Here is a 21985-nt window from a genome sequence, read left to right on the forward strand (position 1 = left end):
AGAGAGGAATGGGACGGACATAATATAGTTCTATGTGTTGGGCAGCAAAAGACGAAGAAAAAAGTGGTATTGTAGGACAGAGATGGTGGTGGCAGCGTCTAGCATATTAAATATAGGTTCACGTGGCAGTGGTTCGGTTGCAGAATGTGGGGGAACTGAAAGTAAGAAATAATGGAATATTTGTCACGCGTAAAACCATCAAAGGTGAGAGAACTTATTAAAGATATGTCATGAAACAGCTTGGTTGGGTTAAAAAGGTTTTACTGAGCCTCAACAAAGGAAATGACAAATGCTGTGTAGGAGGAAACAAATTCAGTGTTGTCCGACTTAGAGTGAAAAATCTTCAACAGAAAGACATACACTTAAGTCCTAATTATGCTTCTAATATTCATACCTAGATATTCTACACAAATACACACATATACCCCAATAATGAACTATATATACACAATGATTTGGATTTTAAGTATTCATAGAATAACCTCCCTAAGATAATTCTCCATTAATATTTAGAAGATCAGTGTTTATAAGTAACCAAAACCTTGCACAATCTGCAATTAGCTGTGTGCATGGTCATGCATATTAAATTGTTATCATCATCTTATGGCTAGTCTCTTTTACTGATTAATCCTCAAAGCAAACTCTAAACGATGAAAGTGTTACGATTTCTAAATTGATAGTAGAGATTTAATTACTTCAGCAAGAGATGCTTGAAAGCGTGCCCTAATTAGTGGGGAGGGCTGGGGAGTGTCTAGGTGAAGTGAGTGAGTGGGGAAGTGGGTGGTGGAATGTGAAATGATGGTCAGCTGCAAAATTATTCCTCTAGAACATGACTGGCTCTGTAACAGCTAAATTATTGAGAATGTGGTAAAGAAAAGTTGCCAGTGCCAGGCTTACCAAAGAAATTGCACCACTCCAACTGAGAGGGGGTTTCTTTTCCTGAACATACTATAAAGCATAAATAATGAAAATATTTTTAAAACAGATATGTATATATATGTATATATATATTTAGAGAGAGAGCAAGAGATAGAGAGAGAGAGAGAGAGAGAGAGAGAGAGAGAGAGAGAAAAAAAAAAGTTAGAGGAGACAGAGAGAGAGAGAGAAAAAAAAGAGAAAAAGAAAGAGGTTGCTGCAAAGATTAATGAAGAACGATGGGGTAAAATGACAGCAATTCTTAGAATAAAATTAATAGAAAATAGGAAAATAATAAAAAAAAAATCATCATCAACAGAGGGTGCTGCTATAGTGATCAGTTTGCACAAAATAGATTGCAGACCAGAGGTTATCCACATTTCTTTGGTTTGGGTTGGGACCAAAGAAAAGTGTGGCCTCTTTGATTGTGAGCCATAGATTTTAAACTTGATAAAAATAGGAGGAGAGGGAATGGGTAGGACAAAAAAGTTTACAAAATAATATTTCTGTATTAAATAATAATTGTTAAATAATTACCAAACTGCGTATTGGTGCATGGACCATACTTTAACTAATTCAGGTAGTACCTCTGTAGTTGTTGTAAGAAGATACAGACCCCTACTTGGCCCTTGTAACATATGGTGAAGTCATTTGGCTACAGCATGATGGATTGTGAAGAGATAATAGAAGAGCTCAACTGAGCCAATGATACTTCTTACCTTGCTGCTGAGCAGAGGAATCCAAGAAGGTCAATGGTCAAGATCACTAAGCTCTATCAAGACATTAACTTCAACACATCCATACGGGTGGTATCCATGCCTGGGTAATCATCTAATGAAAGATTCTCTATGACTTAAGCTTCCAATTCAAAGTCATAATAATGGAATTGGATGGTGACAGAAAGTCATGGGGATCAGCAAAAGCATTGTAAAAAAAAATCCATGTATCTTATCTATCTGTCTACCTATCTAAATACTTAGCAGATTCACATCAATTTTCTCATGTTTGTATTAGTGGAGTATTTTTTTCTTTTTTTTTTTTTAGTTGTTACTGAAGCAGTTGTTGGGTTTAATGGTAGATAGATATCTTTCCTTCATCTGACCATTCAATAATGATGAAAGAATGGAGCTGGGTTCTGGTCAGTCTGACAAAATGGAATAAGCAGCATTAGAGTCCTTGCTTAGGGAGATAGCAGAGTGAAAGAACTTATGACCTTGAGGTTGAATAATATATCAGATTAACATCACAGTCACAACAATGCTAATTTGATTTCAACAAATACTTATTAACCAAACACTGATAGATGCGAGAGAGAAGCAATTTTTTCGTATGCTTGTTAAATATTTAAAAGAATATTTTGTAATTAAGCAATTAGATCCAGCATTGAATGTATTCAATAAAAACAGAGATATATATATATTATAATAATTAGAGTGCTTATTCTAATAACGCATCACACAGATATTCCTGGAATTGTTCCAAGATGGAACTGGTTTCCAACCCATTAATTCTTAACAGCTATAATCTATAGTTGGTGGAGGTGCATGGTGTAGTGGTTAAAGGTGTTGGATGCATAACTGTAAGACTGCAATTTCAATTTCTGGACTGGGTGATGTGTTGTGTTCTTGAGCAAAACACTGCATTTATATATATATATATATATATATATATATATATATATGATGGTCTCTCCAGTAGTTAGATGACGTACAAGGGTTCGACAATTTGTTACCAAACAACCACACAGATGATTTGTTTAGAGTGATCAAATGTTTGTGTAGACATAAGCTCACTCCCTCTATCAGATCAACATTACCTGTACAGGTGCCACATGTCAGATGTCGAAATGATTGCAGAACAGCATAAAATGAAGTGCTTTGCTCAAGAACACAACGCAATGCCCAGTCTGGGAATTGAACCCATGATCTTGCAATCGTGGGTGCAACACCTTAACCACTAAGCCATGCGCCTTCACACACACATATATCTTTATATATTTGCATCCATTTTCTCCACCCGCTGTTCCTAAGATGGTCTTTGAACTTCACTTTAGTTTTTACTTGTATTATTTCTTAGTCTATCTATCAAAGTTCTTTTGTTACACATTCTGTGACCTCATCAGTGATTCTCTGTCCCATGTACCTCTTGTCTTTCTGTACATGACTATGTACATGACTGTCTGTCTGTCTGTATGTCTGTCTATCTATCTATCAGTCTATCTGTCTGTCTGTCTGTCTGTCTAAGGTGGTTGATTAGAAGAGACATTGCCATATTCATTCTAGTTCTTTGCCATCTGGATTGAGTTCATATTCAGACAAGATTAGTTGTGTCTTTCATCCCCAAAGAATCCAATAGAGTACCAGCCCAATACTAATGCAGATCCAATTATCACATCTGAATGATCTGCTAGGCTAATGTTACAAGGGCCAAGTGGGGGTCTGTATCTTCTTACAACAACTACAGAGGTACCACCTAAATTAGTTAAAGCATGATCCATGCATCAAAGTTATCCTTAATTGTAGTAGTTTCACTTTATAAATAATGCATATATATATATGTATATATATATATATATATATATATATATATATATAGAAGCCTGTCGTATATATGTGTGTGTGTTTGTCCCCCCCCCCAACATCGCTTGACAACCGATGCTGGTGTGTTTACGTCCCCGTAACTTAGCGGTTTGGTAAAAGAGACTGATAGAATAAGTACTAGGCTTACAAAGAATAAGTCCTGGGGTTGATTTGTTCGACTAAAGGCGATGCTCTAGCATGGCCACAGTCAAATGACTGAAACAAGTAAAAGAGTATATATATATCCAGAATTTAGGGAATGGAATAGATAAAATCCAGGCTACATATGTTTCATATCTAGCAGAACCTCTAGTAAATTATCCAAGTGGTCTATAGTGCCCAGTGAACAGGTCTGAATTAACACCTACAGAGACCCTTAAAAGATTTTGGTACCCCCATATATACGTAATTCAAAATATAAACAATAAACCATAAAATGATTTTTTAGTTTTCAAAATGAAACAAAACTAAGGTGGAAAATAATGTTTATTTTTGTATACTTCCACTTTATTTATATCTGAAAAGTCCTCTCCTACTTTTTTTTTTTAATTGCAAAGTCTTTGATCAGATCCTCACTATAACACAATGAACACTCTGAAATTCTATTTCTGAATATTATTTTAGCAAGTTTAAAATCATTTTTTTTTTGTGCCATAAACCATTTACCATTCCTGTGTTGTCCCCTTTCCCTTGATATTCTAAGCTTGTGCTTATTTTGCTTAATAGTTTATCCATCATTGCAACTGAAGTTATAGAGTAACAGCCATTATCTACAAACTGCAACTTGTGTTGAGAATTTCTGTGGCAGTTTAATTAATTAATTAACAGTCGTCTCTTGAGTGTGAGAAAGACAGTTCTGAAATTTCTTGCTGAACAATCTGCACAAATGATTTGTTTATAGCGATCAAATGTTTGTGCTGTAAATTATTTCACTTCCTCCATTAAATTGATGTTACCTGTACAGGCGCACAACGTCCAGCACGTAAGGTGTTGAATGTCAAAGTGATTGCAGAGCAATATGAGATGAAGGGTTTTGCTCAAGAAGACAATGCACTGCCTAGTTTAGGAATTGAGCCTATGATTTAGTGAATGTGAATGCAGAACACTAACCACTACATCACACATCCTCACCATGATAGTTTATTATATTAGTAATAACAGTCCACTCAGCCAGCAAAAATGAATTGTACCTGTATTTCAAAGGACCAGCCTTGTCACACTCTGTGTCACACTGAATCTCCCTGAGAACTATGTTAAGGGTACACATGTCTGTGGAATACTCAGCCTCTTGCATGTTAATTTCATAAGCAGGCTGTTCCGTTGATCAGATCAACTAGAATCCTCATCGTCATAACTGATGGAATACCAGTAATGACTGTTAAACAACAAGATATTTTGCCAACAATGCAATGTTTCTTTCTAAATGTTTGCTAATTTGAAAATATGGAAGTTTATCATGCCTGCAGTGCAAAAAAAAAAAAAAAAAAATTAAAATATATAATCTATCCTGATGTGAAATTTTCATTTTTTTCATATCTTTATCAAGAGATTCAGTTGCATAACTGAAATGAAATCTGCCAAAAAAAAAAAAAAAAAAAAAAATCTATCAACTTGTACTATGTATTGACCTCTCAGAACTCTCAGACTGTCATTTTCCATATCCGTAAATAAATGAATTATAAAATCCAAATTGATAATTTCAGTCTGTAAATTTATTATTCTGTTTTATATTTCATTTTATTAAATTTTTTTTTGGGGTAGGAGAATAACAATTTTATTAAAAGAAAAAATTTCCAAATTAATGTTACTAACTAAAGAAGAAATGTTTAAATATAAATAATTCATTATAATTAAGGGTCACAGAATTAATTTTATTGGTTGTAATATCTGATTGACATATCCATTAATATGGATGGTGTTGAAACTAAAACTGAAAGATTACCAAATTTTGATAATAGAGAAAAAAAAAAATGGAAAAAGAAAAATTAATAGCTGCTGATAAAAACCAATTACTAAGTTTTGTTTTGTAAAAAATTAAATTGGTGGGTGTGGGATGGGGGTGTTTGGGTACAGGAAATGGACATCACAATGATAGTGTGATGAAAACTTGGGAGGAATTGATTCTAGCCAGCAAATTTAAAATCTTTGGCTACAGTAGTAGATGATATAAATGAAGATATTACCAAAAAAAAAAGTCAATATATATATATATATATATATAAGTAAAAAGATAATATAAAAAGGTTATGAAAGTATGAAACATTCAGATGCAAAGATGAAAAATAAGCAATCAAGTCCAAAAATGTAGAAATTAAGCAATATATATATAAAATAATAATGGTAATAATAAAGATAGTGTACGAAATTAATAAGAAAATGTTAAGATAATAAAATTGTAAAGAAAAAACAAAACAAACAATCGGTTAGAGAAATTCAAGAAAAAAAAAAGAAAAGAATAGAGATAAGAAAAAATGAAGAGGATGTAAAATTTGTAGTCGAAATTTCAGTGAAGGCACAAAAAGAAAGAAGTGAAAGTGTTGATTTTTTTTTTACCTTAGTACTATCGGATGCACTGCTGGAATAGGAGCCAAGGCTTCCACTCTGTTGTTGATGGACTGCACCAAGAAATGGCCGTGAGTATTCATAATCTGGAGAGTCTAAGTCATCATACACTTCATAGATGATCTGGATTTCAAGTGCCTTTGTTTAAGAAATTTAGAGATGGAAAACAACATGTAACTATTTGTTCTCAAAATCATGTAGAGTAATGACAATATTAACCCTTCAGCATTTAAACTGTCCATATCCAGCCAAAATATTCTATTTGTTTTATGTTCCAACTGACCAAATACAATCTCTCATGCCTACCTCACAATGTCATACTGAAAGTAGACAATCCCACAATTAAAGTCTCAAAGCTACAAGATAATGCATGATTAATTGAAAACAATGTGAATAAATAAGCACTACAGTTGATAGAATAATCTGAATGCTAAAGGATTAAAAACAAAAAACAGCACAAAAAGCAAAACATGATATGTTAATATGATTGAGTAGAAGGATGAGTAGTAAAAGGCAAATTAGTTTATATACTAAACATTTTTTTTTAGTGCTTGTACAGATTCCCAAGACTCTGTCACCATCCAATTCCATTATTAAAAATTTAAATTGGTAGCTTGAGTCACAGTGAATCTTTCATTAGCTGATTACACAAACATGAGCACCACTCCTATGGATGCATTGCAGCTACTCTCTTGATAGAGCATGGTGATCCTGACCATTGATCTAGGATTCATTCACTCAGTGTCAATCTAAGAAGCACCATTAGCTCAGTTGAACTCTTCCACTATCTCTCCACAACCTGCCATGCTGCAGTCCCATGACTTCATCATATCCCTCGGAGAGTGGCTGAACAGGTGCTATGCCTTGCCAAAGGGCAGCCTGTAACTATGTAGGGAATGGTTGTCACTCTGTGGGGTATTTTCAAAATACCTGCATACTCTAAGCATACAGGGTGCTTATAAAGTCCTTGTGAAACTTAAAATACCTTGAGCTTTGTATCAATAAAATTTCTCTAACAGGTGGATTGGAAGAGGTGGACCATTATATCGGTCTCCATGATCACCAAATTTGACTATATGTATATATGTGTGTGTGTGTGTGTGTGTATCATATATATATACATATTTATATATAAGACAAGTGTGACTGTGTGGTTAAGAAGTTTGCTTCCCAACCTTATGGTTTTGGGTTCAGTCCCACTGTGTGGCACTTTGGGCAAGTGTGTTCTACTATAGCATCAGACTGATGAGATCCTTGTGAATGGATTTGCAAGAGAGAAATTGAAAGAAGCCTGTTATATGTATGCATATGTGTATAAATAAATGTGTGTGTGTGTGTGTGTGTACAAGTATGTCGTAAATGAGTGTCATTGTCATATAAGCAGTGTCATTCATTTCCAATATTCTGTGAAAAGCGCAGGGAAATATTACCTTGCTTGGAAACAGATGAGGATTGGCAACAGGTGGGGACATTAAGTAGTAGAAATTCTACTTTAATAAACCCTGTTTAATCCATGTGAGTACGGTAAAGTGGATGCTATGATGATATACATATATATATATATATATATATATATATACACACACACACACACATGCAAACAGTATATACTGTCCCATAATTTTATATAGGAATCTTCATATTGTCATTATTATAATGCTCAGCATGTGTGTGTGTGTGTGTGTATGCATGCACACATACACACTGTCAATAACCTTAGTTATATTTCATTGCACTGTTGTGATGCTATCCAATGCCAATATACACATATGCACACACACACACACACATGCACACATACACACACACACACACTTACACACAGCCATCTCCACCCCCACCCCACCTGCACCTAACTCCTTTGCTTGCTGCTTCTGTTTTATTTTTTGTATTGTTTCGCCTTCTCACTATCCTTTGGAGCTTTGTGTAAAACAATATATGGAATCAATGACGCTTTTGAACAAAAACTGCACATCCCCCTCCCCTCTCACCATCCCCAACCCCCACTCCGCTCGTCCACCCCGCCACGCACCCACTCCTCGCTTCTTTTTAGTTTTTGTAGTGCATGGAGCAGTGCTCTGTTCTGTCGGTCTCTGTTATTCAATTGAGCTTTATTGTTATGTACCTACGCCATTGGAAACGCATAAAACTTTATTTTTATAGCAGTCAATGCTGCTAAAGGTAGTCATCAGAGATGATCTGCTTGCAAAGGAAAATCTAATTTTATTGGATAACTGTATCATTAAACCTACCAAAAACCAGCAACACAGCTAGAATGACTTTAAGCAATTTACTGAGAGCTTTTACAGTTCCTTTAGAAACCACCCAGCTCTCTCTCTCTATATATATGTGTGTGTGTGTGTGTGAGTGTATACACACACACACACACACATATATATATATACATACGTATATATACACACACATATATACATATATGTATATATACACACAAACACACACACATATATATATATATATATACACATGCACATATATATACACATACACACATATACATACACATATATATATACATATATACACACACATATACATATACACATGTACATATATATACACACATACATATATGCACACATATATGCATATATATATATATATATATATATATATACACACACATACACATATTTATATGTATATATGTATATATTATATACATACACATAAATACACACATACATATATACACACGGACATATATATATACACACACACACACACACACACATATATATATATATATATATATATATATATACATACACACACGTCTGTATATATATATATATATATATATATATACATACACACACGTCTGTATATATATATATATATATATATATATATATATGCATACTCATACAGACACTGCTTGGAGCTATGTATACAGATGCTGTTAAGAGCCACACGAATAGACATTCATTTCAACTGCAACTGTCCTCATTATTACATGCTTAAAATGCATAAATATATAAAATGTACAGAAGTATCGATAGCAATTCTTTTTGGCACACATACAATCAATTAAATGTTTGAAGAATGACCATAGCATATTAGATATGGCATATGTGCATCTAGAATGCTGCAACACATTGACATCTTGTAATTATGAGAGATAGAGAGGAAGAAACAAAGAGGTTTGTATTCCTAATTTGAGAAGCTGAAGCTTGCCAGATAAGTATGGTCACAGAGGGCCTCAGTATCCTTATTGGATGTTGTGCATTGCATGGTATAAAGTTGAAGTTAATAATTGGAAGACATAATACTGATTTTGCACTCTTTTGGGTACTGAGTTTGAAGTGTTCCTTTTTAACCAGGAATAATGAAGCCATACAAGGTAGTTGTCATGGTACTAAGGAAATCTGAGGAGAGCTGAACAGCAGGTTTTCAGACAAGAGACCTGCTTCATGCAACTTTTTGGCCCTCAACTCCTTATCCTTTAAGAGGGCTGGGCTGCATCCAGGTCATGACTCCTAGATACCTCTCAGCTATTACATTCTGTGCTATTGTTTGCATTGCAACCCTCCTGGAGGGTTAAGGTGTCTCATATCCAAGGAAACTTTGGTGTTATGGCAAGTTCAGTCAAAGACATAATGCTGGGTTTTGTACCCTTTGTGTGCTGAGTTTGAAGTCTTTTTACAACCAGGTATAGTGAAGTAATAGAAGAAGACAGTTGTCATAGAATCTACCAAAGTCTGTACAAAATATAAATTACTAATGTACTTGGTGTATATTTAGATCCTCATAAATACTCTTATATAAAAAAAATTCTGAAAAATTGCATTCAACTTCAAATTATTACTGTTAATATTTGATTTAAAAATATACAATCAAAATATAAACATTGCAATCCTCTCTCACACACACATGTTTATATATGTGTATATACATTATAATTGATTATGTATTGATTCAGAAATAACCATTCATTTCCCTTATTGCTACAAATTGGACAAAAGTTAAAACTGGTATAAACAGGTTTATTTCTAATCAATATCTGACACAAATTCCTATTTATGTGTTAAATATCCATACTGATAGACCAACTTTTTATGTTTCATATTAATACTTTGCATATTTCTAGATTAGTTAGGTATATTTACACAAAACATATTCACATACTCTGATACACACTGTGTTTCAAGTATATATTTACACAAGTGACTTGCATACTTTTCTGAACAGACAACACTATATTGAATATATTTACACAAAACCATATTAAGATGCTTTGTTCAATACACACTGAATTGAGTACATATTTACACAGATATAGATCACATTCAGATACTCTTCTTAACAGACAATACTACAGGGAACATATTTTCAGGAGAATATCAGAAAGTTTTTGTCTTTTTTAACAGAGAACAGTGTGACTGAAGGATTTTCCAGAGCTGTACAATAACCGACTGATTTAGCTTTAGAAACAAAAAACAAAACCCTAATATTTTAATTGTTTGTCTTATGACAGGTTTTCACCTCAATCCATTACCAGCATTTCATAGCATACATTTTTTTTCACTTCTAGCTGCAAATTATATCTGATTCTCAACTGTTAACCTCTATTATCAATATCAGATATATAAACTCCATCTGGTGCTCCACACATATCTTAATGTCTACCACTGTCTAGTCATATAATCTGCAACCACAAATTCTCTCTAACAAATCAATGAAATATTACTAAATTAGTTGTAGATATTTTTCTGACATTTTCTATTAGATGACATGCAATATACAGCTTCTGCTTAGTGACCTAATCAATGTCAGATTAGTTAGGGGTCAGTTATCCAAGGTCAAAAATGTTGAATTGTTTTCTTATCTTTTGGTCAGGGCCTTTGAGATAATAGGAGGGAGAGAAAGAGGTAATTATCCTCAAACTGGAAATCTGGCCTGAATGTTTGCAGCAAAGAAGACTTTGTAACATATACCCAAGGCATCATGAGGGAGTGTTGGAATGAGTCACAGATTAAGTTAACCACTAGAAAAGGCTTTGCATAAAACAAAGATCAAATCAAATGAAAGTTGAAAATATAGAGATATTTTAATAACACAAGGCAATATTCCCCACCCTGGGACCATAAGTTACTTTTCCTAACTAATGTCTAATGGATTTCAAAGGAATCAAAAGATCTTTCAGAAGAAACTGCCAGATAATAGATATATTTATTCTACAATTTATGTTATTATCTAAATAACAACTTAACTTTCAGGAAATCATCATTGCGGATTTTATGTCCACTTTTCATACTGGCATGGCTTGGAGAAAAAAAACACTTGAGACATGCCTTTCCTAACACCAATGTTGCTGGTTTTCAAGGAGAGTACTTTATGCGAATGGTTTTCGTGCATCAAATCAAGGAACAGTATGCCTTGTTTATGAGGAATGTAAACAAATACCAACCTCTGTCCAAGACACATGGACACAAACAAACACAAACATACACAACACATATTTATGTATCATTTAATAAAATCAGGATTATTATATCTGAGCCTCTTGAAGTTTCATGCTGAGATAGTGCAGTAATCAGGCAGGCTAATATAACATACAAATCACTATCCTGCAACTGTCCAGTGGAATTCTGATCAAGTAGCTCAAATATTGGGTCATCTCATAAATAATGAATGGAATGTCTGGTGTGTGTCTTCATGTGGCTACCTGCTCCTAAAAAAATGGGGAATAGGCGGTATATATATATATATATATATTAGATAAACAAACTTCTTTTTCATCTAAAATATACTCTCCTCCATTTTCTACAATGTTCTTCCATCTATCTGGTAGACTTGCAAGGCTCCTCTCTCAAAATTCACTTGTCCGTGACGAAAAATACTTCTCCAGTACTGTTCTGACCTTGTCTACAGAATTCATATTTTTTCTGTTCAAATGATTTTGAAGACTGTGGAATAAATGATAATCAGATGGGGTAATGTCTGGCGATATGATGAGTGGGGCATTGTTTCCCATTCAAACTGCTCCAGCCTTTGGAACATTATCCTTGCTGCATGTGGCCAAGTATTATCCTGATGGAAGAACACCTTTCATCATGAAACCAAAGATAGTCGTTTTTCTTTTCGCACTGACTTAAGCCACTCTCAGCAGATCTCCTTTGTTATCATTTGGTTTGGGTTTAAAAGTTCAAAGTGGACTAAACCTTTCATATCCCATGAAACAGATAACAACACCTTACGTGGGTGAAGACTAGTGTTTCTCCTTTCCCTACCCACTGTTTCTGGTGCTTGACATTTTTATAGAGAACCCATTTCTCATCACCAATCACCATTTAGTCCAAAAAAAGGTTCATTTATGAGACGTGACAGTAAAGAAGAGCACACATTCACTCTCTGCACATGATTAGACTCGGTAAGTTTGTGAGGAACCCACTGACCCAATTTTCTGTCTTTTCCAATGGCACACAAGAGTCAATGAATGGTTGAATGACCAAATCCAAGCCTCTCTGCTAGTTCCTCAACAGTTACGATAGGATTTTGTTCCACTAGGGTTTGCAGGACATCCTTGTCAAGCTCTACAGATCTTCCAGGACAAGGCTCATCTTCTAGGCTGTAGTTTCTGGCTCAGAATTTCTGGAACCGCCACTGACACTGGCTTACACTTATTGTCCGATCCCCATATACTGCATTAATATTCCTCACACTTTCTGTTGCGTTGTTGCTTTTAGAGAACTCATAAAGCAAAATATGCCGAATATGCTCCTTTGTCACTGCCATTATAGTTTTGAAAAAATAACTGTTAAAATCGAACTGCACTGTTCAAAACTTGCACTAAGAATAAATCCCAGGTAAAATTACTACCTGCTTTTATAGCAAGTTGATGCAGATAGTTTATCCTGTCCCCTGCTGACTTTTAGTTCAAGCAATTAAAAAAAAACACATTATTTATGGGACAACCCAACATAAACTGTTTTTATTAGATGATACCTATCTTTTGCTGGAGTGAGTACCTTTCTTTTGTTGATCCTATCAATGAATGTAAACAATACACCACATGCATGCATATACACATACTTCCAGTCTCTTCAGCCATTTAATGACATACATGTTTTTCTCAGAAATGTCTTTTCCTTCTCTGTAGACTGTTCCTTTTTCTGATGAAGAGCCAATGCTTGAAATGTCACACTCCTCTTATTTCCATCTTAAACCGAGTGTCAACCTAATACACTCACTGTGTATGTCCTTTTAATCCTCGTTTTTATTTTTGAATTGTGTATATACAGGGTGTCCACAAAGTCTGGGTATATGGAGTAAATAATATCATAACATAAACAATTAAATATAAGAAATAATAATTTCTTAAAGTATATGTTAATCCCATGTACCCAGACTTTGTGGACACCCTGTATGTTATAGACATATGAAGAACTTCAGCATCTTCCCAGAGACTTGGGAGGAAAAGGCCCAGCATCATGATAAATGGCACCAGTTGCTGAAGCTCATAATTCTAGACACTGAGGAGAAACAATCGAGAGAATATGAGAGAGCACAAGTGGTATCAATTCTTTGTAGCATCAAGTAGCTTCACCTGTAGTAGATGTCATTGCTGCCTCAGATCAAGAGCAGGCCTTGTAGCCCACATGCGAGCCTACCAGAGATGATTACTGAACAATAACAGTTGATGGACAGCCTATACCGGACAGCCAATGATGGTGATATATGTTATATATATATACAGATATGCATGATAGAAACACTTACACATACATAACAGGGTTCTGTACAGTTTATGATAACTAAATTTCATCCACAAGACATTGGCCAACTCAAGGTTAAAATAGAAGCCAGTTGCCCAAGGAACCAAACTTCTTAACTAGTCAGCCATGCCAAATCTGGTGAGAAGTACAGTGAATACACACACACACAAATTCTAAGTTTGGATTTATGAAAGTACTCAATATATGTAATAGGGTTTCTTTACATGTAACTGAACCATAACTTTGTCCCTATTCCAAGGGTTTCTGTATTTTATCTTCATAAACAGAAATGAAAAACTTGTAGAGACAGAATCAGTGTCCAACACAGAGTAAGGTATTTTATTATACATAAATATGTATTCCAGATAATCACAGTCATTTTCTTGAACTGTAGCCATCATCATCATCATCATTTAACATCTGCTTTCCATGCCTGGATGGGTTAGTTAGGAGTTGGCAAGACAGAAGACTGCGCCAAGCTCTGCTGTCTGCTTTGGCACAGTTTCCACGACTGGATGCCCTTCCTAACACCAACCACTTAACAGAGTGTACTGGATGCTTTTTACATGGTACCAACACCACTGAGGTCACCAAATAACTTACAAGACAAGAATTCTCAACTGAGTCTTTTGGAAATTTTTTGTGAGAATTACATGTGATTGTGTGTGTTTGTGTGTGCGAGTTATGATGTTCATTAAAATAAAGGCAAATATAAATTGGTAAAAACAGAACTCAATCTTAATCTAGTAGAGTGTTATAAATCATAATACATTTACATATTTTATACTCACAACAGAACTGGTATTTTACTTAGTAAGCTTATCAAAGTACTGCTTGAAAATGCTCATCAAACTAACTACATTTCATCATACTTAAAAGTTAACATGGATATGAAATCTCAAGTAAAAAGAAAAGGGAGCAGAGTTATTTGAAATGCAGGAATAAAATTGATGGCTGTTCTACAAATCTATGTACATAAAAATAAATTTCATAGAAATTAATGGGTGATTTTTCTCTCAGAGAACTACAGTCAGAAATTAGTTGATGAATGATAGGAGGCAGGGAAAAGAAGGCAAATGATATGCTTAAACATTTAAATATATTTGTCATTGTAGTTGGGGGTTGGGAGAGAAAGTAAATATAAGGAGAAGAAAAAGAAAAGATAAAAATATGCATCATGTGTTGTACAGTGTTTCTGAAACAAAAATTAAATATTATAGGATATTTATCTAATATTGTCATATAGTAATTCTACAGTAATTTAATATTGTCTTGTAGTAATTCCATTGTAATCTAATATTGTCATCTATTTATCTCACATATGTATGAGATTATATATTTAAAATAATAAATATATAAATAGTTTGTAGAAAATTTCAAGATTTCTGATATACATATATATATACATAAATACATATATATATATATATATATATAAATACATACATACATATAAATACATACATACAAAATACATGATTGATTCTTTTTTCTAACGTGCCACCAGCATAAGTGCTAGAACACTGGTAAGGATTACGCTATATACATATATATATACATACATATATATATATATATATATATATATATATATATATATACACACACACACACATATGTATATTAATAGTTATCGCCAAGTTAACATGGCAGTCCAGGAAAATAGGACGAATGCTGCCGTTGATTAGCTCCAAGAGGCTATCGCCTCTAGCTAGCTATGTGACACACGAACCTGTGTCTATTAAAACCTTTGAACAGAGGAGGTCAGTCACTTCCCCTTGCTTTATTTATTTGTGCAGCTGAGGATAGCCCTGCTTTTAAGTTGATGTAATGATTGCATTGTTCAATGAAATGGAGGTGTTTGAAACGGTCGTACTGCATCACTTCTTAATATCCTGTTGCTTATTTTGATTACACACACACATATGTACATATATATATTTATACATATATATATCATCATCATCGTTGTTTAACGTCCGCTTTCCATGCTAGCATGGGTTGGACGATATGACTGAGGACTGGTGAACCGGATGGCTACACCAGGCTCCAATCTGATTTGGCAGAGTTTCTACAGCTGGATGCCCTTCCTAACGCCAACCACTCAGAGAGTGTAGTGGGTGCTTTTTACGTGCCACCGGCACGAAGGCCAGTCACGCGGTACTGGCAACGGCCACGCTCGAAATGCTGTATTTTATGTGCCACATATTTATACATATATATATATATATGTGTATGTATATATATATATATATATATGTGTGTGTGTGTGTGTATGTATGTGTATGTATATATATATATATATGAATATATATATATACACACACACACACACACACATATGCATATATATATGTATATATGTGTGTATGTATATATATATATGTATACACACACTCACACACATGTAAATAAATATATATATGTATGTATGTATATGTGTATATAAATGTAGGTATCATCATTGTCGTTTAACGTCCGCTTTCCATGCTGGCATGGGTTGGACGATTTGACTGAGGATTGGTGAAACCGGATGGCTACACCAGGCTCAAACATGTCAATAAGATTTGAAGTAATTTGAGATGGAGAATTAATTCATGAAAAGATGTATACGTTAAGAAGTTTACAGCTAATTTGAGAGATTGAGAAGCAAAGAAGGCTGAGAATAATGAAGTATCTTAAACAGGGATTTCATCCGAAATGAAGATTTTGTTGGTAAGAAATACTATCTGTGAGAAATTAACAAAATTAGGGAGAGATAAACAAATAATTATACGTAAAATTTTAAATATATTTTGTAAGAAATGAGTTAGAAGTTTTGAATTATAAGAGTTCAATTCTAGCTATCAGCTGACGATAATTGAAATTATTAAAGGTTAATGATTAAATGAAATTATTAAAGGTTGTAGCTAGTACACACACATACACACACACACAGATAGATACGTACACACATAGACAGACACATTAAAATACATATAAATGATTATGGGTTCACACTGGTGTGAATTGTAATGAAGCAAATATTCAATAATATTGATTTCCTTATTGAACATTTCAAAGAAGCAGGAGCTCTTCTCCTATTTGACTTCATTCTCAGCTTTTCAGGAGAAAGTGTTATCACATGATTCTGCAAGAAAATAGCCTGCGGAGACTTTTTCATACATTTTAAATCACTATTTCTCAGCAGTGTTAAGCACAACTACATCAAAAATGAATTTACTTGCATTCGTAGGAGATGTTGTAGTGCAAAACAACAGAGCCATTTACACTGTATTTTCAAAAGCATTTTGACAAATAATGGATACCAACTCCATTAGTTATGATGACATTTGTTGATCTGATCACTGGAACAGCCTGCTCACGAAATTAACATACAAGTGGATGAGAACTCCACAGACATGTGCCCTTCTTGAAGTTTTCAGGGGAATTCAGTGACACAGAATGTGATAAGGTTGGTCCTTTGAATTACAGGTACAACTAATTCTTGCCAGCTGAGTGAACTGGAACAGCATGAAATAAAGTGTTTTGCTCAAGGACAAAATGTACTGCTTAGTAATTGAACTCAAGACTTTAGGATTGAGAGCTGAATACCCTAACCACTAAGCCACGCATCATCATCATTACCAACAATGTCCATAATGTAAAACATAGAACAACTACCACAACAACATATGCTTCCTTAAACTATGATATCTTCCTATGACTACAACCAGTGCCATTAGAAAAGCTATTAATGGAGAGGGGTTAGACACCTGTCTTGCCCACTCTGGACACTTCATAAGCCAAGTTCTTGCCAAAAAAACTCTCATAGACCAACAATACATACATACATACACAAGCTGTTTTATATATATATATATATATATATATATATATATATATATATATATATATATATATATATATATATATATATGTATATATATATATATATATGTATATATATATATATATATATATATATATATATATATATATATATATATATATATATATATATATATATATGTATATATATATATATATGAATCTGAGGGTAGCAAAAAATTTTTTAGAAATTCTATTTGCTACCAGTGGTCTAGCGAGGAGAAAAAATTAGTCAATAGACTATATATTATTCATTTAACCCTTTAGTGTTCACATTATTCTGCCAAAATTAATGCTTTTTTATCCACATTGTTTTGAACTAATCATGCATTATCTTGTAGCTATGAGATTTTGATGAGGTAGCTGCTAATTTTTAAAACGATATTGTAGGGTTGGTGTGAGAGACCAGATCTGGCCAGTTCTAACATAAAACAGGCAGAATACTTTTGGCCGGATATGGCCGGTTTAAATACTAAAGGGTTAAAATACAGTGTACATTTAAACATATCAGAGATGTCCATAATAGGACATCTAACCTGCTAGAAGGATCAGTCAAAACTCCACACCACAATTAGGGATAATTTCGAAAGGGAATGAAAAATAAAAACATTTACATACCGGAGTAAGCACAAGTGTGCATATGTGTCTGTGTATACATGCTTATTCGTGCATGTATTTATGTCTTACAAATATATGCCTATATATGCATATTGTCTGTACGTATGCATCTGTGTATTATGATGTATATATGTATGTTGTAGATAGCCTAGTATGCATATATATTGTTGTAGAATTTTTATTTTTCATTTTAATGCAGCGTAAATTTTAATCCATTTTAATGCAGTGTAAATTTTATTTTAATGTGTTAATTGAGCGATAATTCGAATATAATTATTTACAATATGTATTTTGAACCCCCTTTTCAATTTAAGGTTTTTTTGATTTTTTAAAAAATAGGATGAATCTATATTGAATTCATTTGTTTTGTTTATTTTGTTCATTGCATACCTAAGACCATTATTTGAAACGACCAATGAAACAGATCCATGTGTTTTAATTTTATATTAGTTTTGATTGCATCGTCATTTCTCTCCCATTTCTAACAAAACTGTCCGATGAACGGGAACGTGAAACTCCGAGTAACAGTTTTTTGTTATATTTCTGCTGCTTTTAAATAAAGTATATGTGTGTGTGTGTGTGTGTGTGTGTATATATATATATATATATATATATATATATATATATATACATATATATATCACAGAATCACGGTACTGACCAGACCATCAAGTGTTGTTGTACAGTACTGGTCACAGTGTGTTGCCAGTTCTGTCTTGAGTTTAACCATTGTTTTCCACCTTAACCCAAATTGCTAAACTAAATTGTCTTGCCATGGTTGTGGAGGCCTCCACAACTCTCTTTTTAATTTGGATAATAACGTCATGTTGCTTCTATTTTGGTTATGTATTGTATAGATATGTTGGTGGAATTGAAATTTTCCTGAGTTCAAAGAGAGGTTAATGTATGCCCAACAAAATCGCTTGTTTCAACTATTGCTTAGTGTACATAATATGTAAGTGGGTACTTGGAATTCAGAGGATAATTATTGGGGTTGATACAATTACAAGAATTTGAGTTAATGTTGGGTGTAGGAAAATTCTACTTACACTGATTAGAAACAGCAACAGTTAGCAGGAAATTGGGTATAATAGAACATAATATTACATGGTTACTAATGTAAAAATATCCAAGAAAGTGTGGGCATAATTTTAGTTAAGATATGTCTACACACACGTGTGTGTGTTTACTATATTTTACATATGTGCAAGTAGGTATGAATGTGTGTGTGTGTATATATATATATATCATGAATGAGTGAATGTAAGTGCAATTCTCGAGAATTTTGTGTATGTGTATATGTGTGCATATATGTTTTATAGAAACACACATGTATTTAAGCATATCTATGTATGTGAGTATTTGTATACTTATATTTTTTGTGTATATACATATATGATACATACATACAGACATATACGCATACAATTCTTGACAATTTTGTGTGGTGTGTGTTTATGTGTAACATGATGTGTAATAGGTACAAATATAATGAGCCTTTAACCCCTTAGCATTCAGATTACTCTGTCAAATGTAATGCTTATTTATTCATCATCATCATCATCATCATCGTTTAACGTCCGCTTTCCATGCTAGCATGGGTTGGACGATTTGACTGAGGACTGGTGAAACCGGATGGCAACACCAGGCTCCAATCTAAATTTGGCAGAGTTTCTACAGCTGGATGCCCTTCCTAACGCCAACCACTCAGAGAGTGCAGTAGGTGCTTTTACGTGTCACGTTGTTTTGAATTAATCATGCATTATTTTGTAGCTTTCAAATATGTGATTCTTTATATTTAGAATGACATTGTAGGGTAGGTGTGGGAGGCAGGATCTAGCTGATTTGAACATAAAACAAATGCAATAATTGGGCCAGATATGATTGGTTTAAATGCTAAAGGCTGTAGATTGGCAGAATTGTAAGAGCATCAGACAAAATGCATTGTGGTATTTCTTTTGGCCCTTTACATTATGAGTTCAAAACCAGTCATGGTAAACTGCTTTTGATCTTTCTAGAAGAAGAAAAAAAAAAGTGCCAGTCAAATAATGGAGCTGATTTAATTGATTAAATTCTCCTCTAAAATTTGGCTTAGAGTCTATGTCAGAAATTATTAACCTTTTAATAATTTTATTCACCACATATCTAGTTTTTAGCAATAAATTCTCATAATTTATATCTCTAAATCTTCAAATCTCTTGCAAAATATTTTTTTATTTAAATTTCATCCATAAATAAATGATTTCAATTTATCTCTCCCAAAATTGTTAACTTCTAAAAGATGGTAGTTCTTACTAACATCCGATTTGAAACGTCATTCTGTTTCAAGAATAGACATTTTCAGCTTGCTGTAGTCCTCTACCTCTCACATTAGCAGTAAATGTTTAATGTATACGTCTCTCCACACATTATCTCCCTATCTCAAATTAATAATTGAAATCTTATTTACATGTTTATAGTCATGGGGAAACTCTTTGAAATTTCTCATAAACTAGCCTAAGTCCTTTAAAAAAAAAAGAAAGAGAAATTTATAATCTCATATACATATATTACTATATGACAATATTAGATAAACACACTGCATATCTCCTTCTTTTCCTTTTCTCATCCTAATATTTGCCTTGTCTCTCTTTCACTACAATGAGACACTAATATCTAATGTAGAAGCATATGATATACATAAATTTAGAGAGAGAGAGAGGGAAAGAGAAAGAGAGGGAGTAAACTGTTATTGACAAGTCAGAGCAAAGAAAGAGAGTCTGTAAAGCTTATACTTACGACGACTTCATGTTGAGACTCTTGTTTGTCAAACCTGAAGAGCATTACATGCGTAGCGCCAGCAACACATAGTAAACGACTTTCGCGACACAACTGCATCATTTGGATAGCAAACGGATCATCGTCACTACCATCAGAATTTTTACATTTAGGCTTTTCAAATAATTTTGCAGATTTTACTTTGCATAAAACCTGTAAGGTAACTGTTAGGAATATAAGAAAAAAAAGGAAGAGATGTAGGCACTGTAGTCTGGAGTGAGATGAAAATAGATTAGTTTTAAATAAAGATAAGATCATATAGAAGAATGCTTATTTGGTCATCTCTATACCAACCACCATCACCACCTAAGACTGCCTCTGTTACTACAATATATAACCATTAATTTTGAAGTGTTTATATTTAACCCTTTTATTTAATCAACCTGTCCTATGAATGCAAACTTTATTCTACTGCGATTTAAAACCTTTGCCTGTTGATGCAAATTTTACTTTAATGTGATTTAAATCAAAATGTTCAGTCAAAATTCAGTGCTAATTAATGTTCCAAACAGCAGATCAACGAGAAGGATATTATACTAAATTTATTTCTAATTTGTTTCAGTCATTAGACTTTGGCTATGAATTGACCCCAGTAAATTTTTTAAGTCTGGTACTTATTCTATCACTACTTTTTGACAAACCACTAAGTTACGGGGATGCAGGCACACCAATACAATTTGTCAAGTGGTGGCGGGAGACAAACACAGACACAAAGAAACACACACGCACACACACATATATAATATATATACATATATATATATATATATATACATTTATATGTACATATATATATATATATATAAATGAATATATATAAATGTATATATATATATATATATATATATATATATATATATATATATATATATTATATATATATAT

The 21985-nt window shown here is 33.4% G+C and overlaps 1 protein-coding gene across 14 annotated transcripts in view; it reads right to left on the reverse strand.

Annotated features, from left to right (window-relative positions):
- LOC106876481 (syntaxin-binding protein 5) overlaps positions 1 to 21985 on the reverse strand; it is a 435422-nt gene that overhangs the window by 100599 nt on the left and 312838 nt on the right. For 8 of the 14 annotated variants that reach the window (XM_089341867.1, XM_089341861.1, XM_089341865.1 and 5 more), the window contains exons 14-15: positions 21062 to 21264; positions 6048 to 6194 (exon numbers count right to left, since the gene is read on the reverse strand). In XM_089341867.1, the coding sequence (XP_089197993.1) occupies positions 6048 to 6194; positions 21062 to 21264 (350 nt within the window). Of the gene's footprint in view, positions 1 to 897; positions 949 to 6047; positions 6195 to 21061; positions 21265 to 21985 lie in introns of all 14 variants that reach the window. The other 6 variants (XM_089341866.1, XM_089341864.1, XM_089341858.1 and 3 more) reach the window with 1 other exon arrangement.

The sequence above is a fragment of the Octopus bimaculoides genome, chromosome 25 (assembly GCF_046866305.1).
Source record: "Octopus bimaculoides isolate indiv1 chromosome 25, ASM4686630v1, whole genome shotgun sequence".
NCBI lineage: Eukaryota > Metazoa > Mollusca > Cephalopoda > Octopoda > Octopodidae > Octopus > Octopus bimaculoides.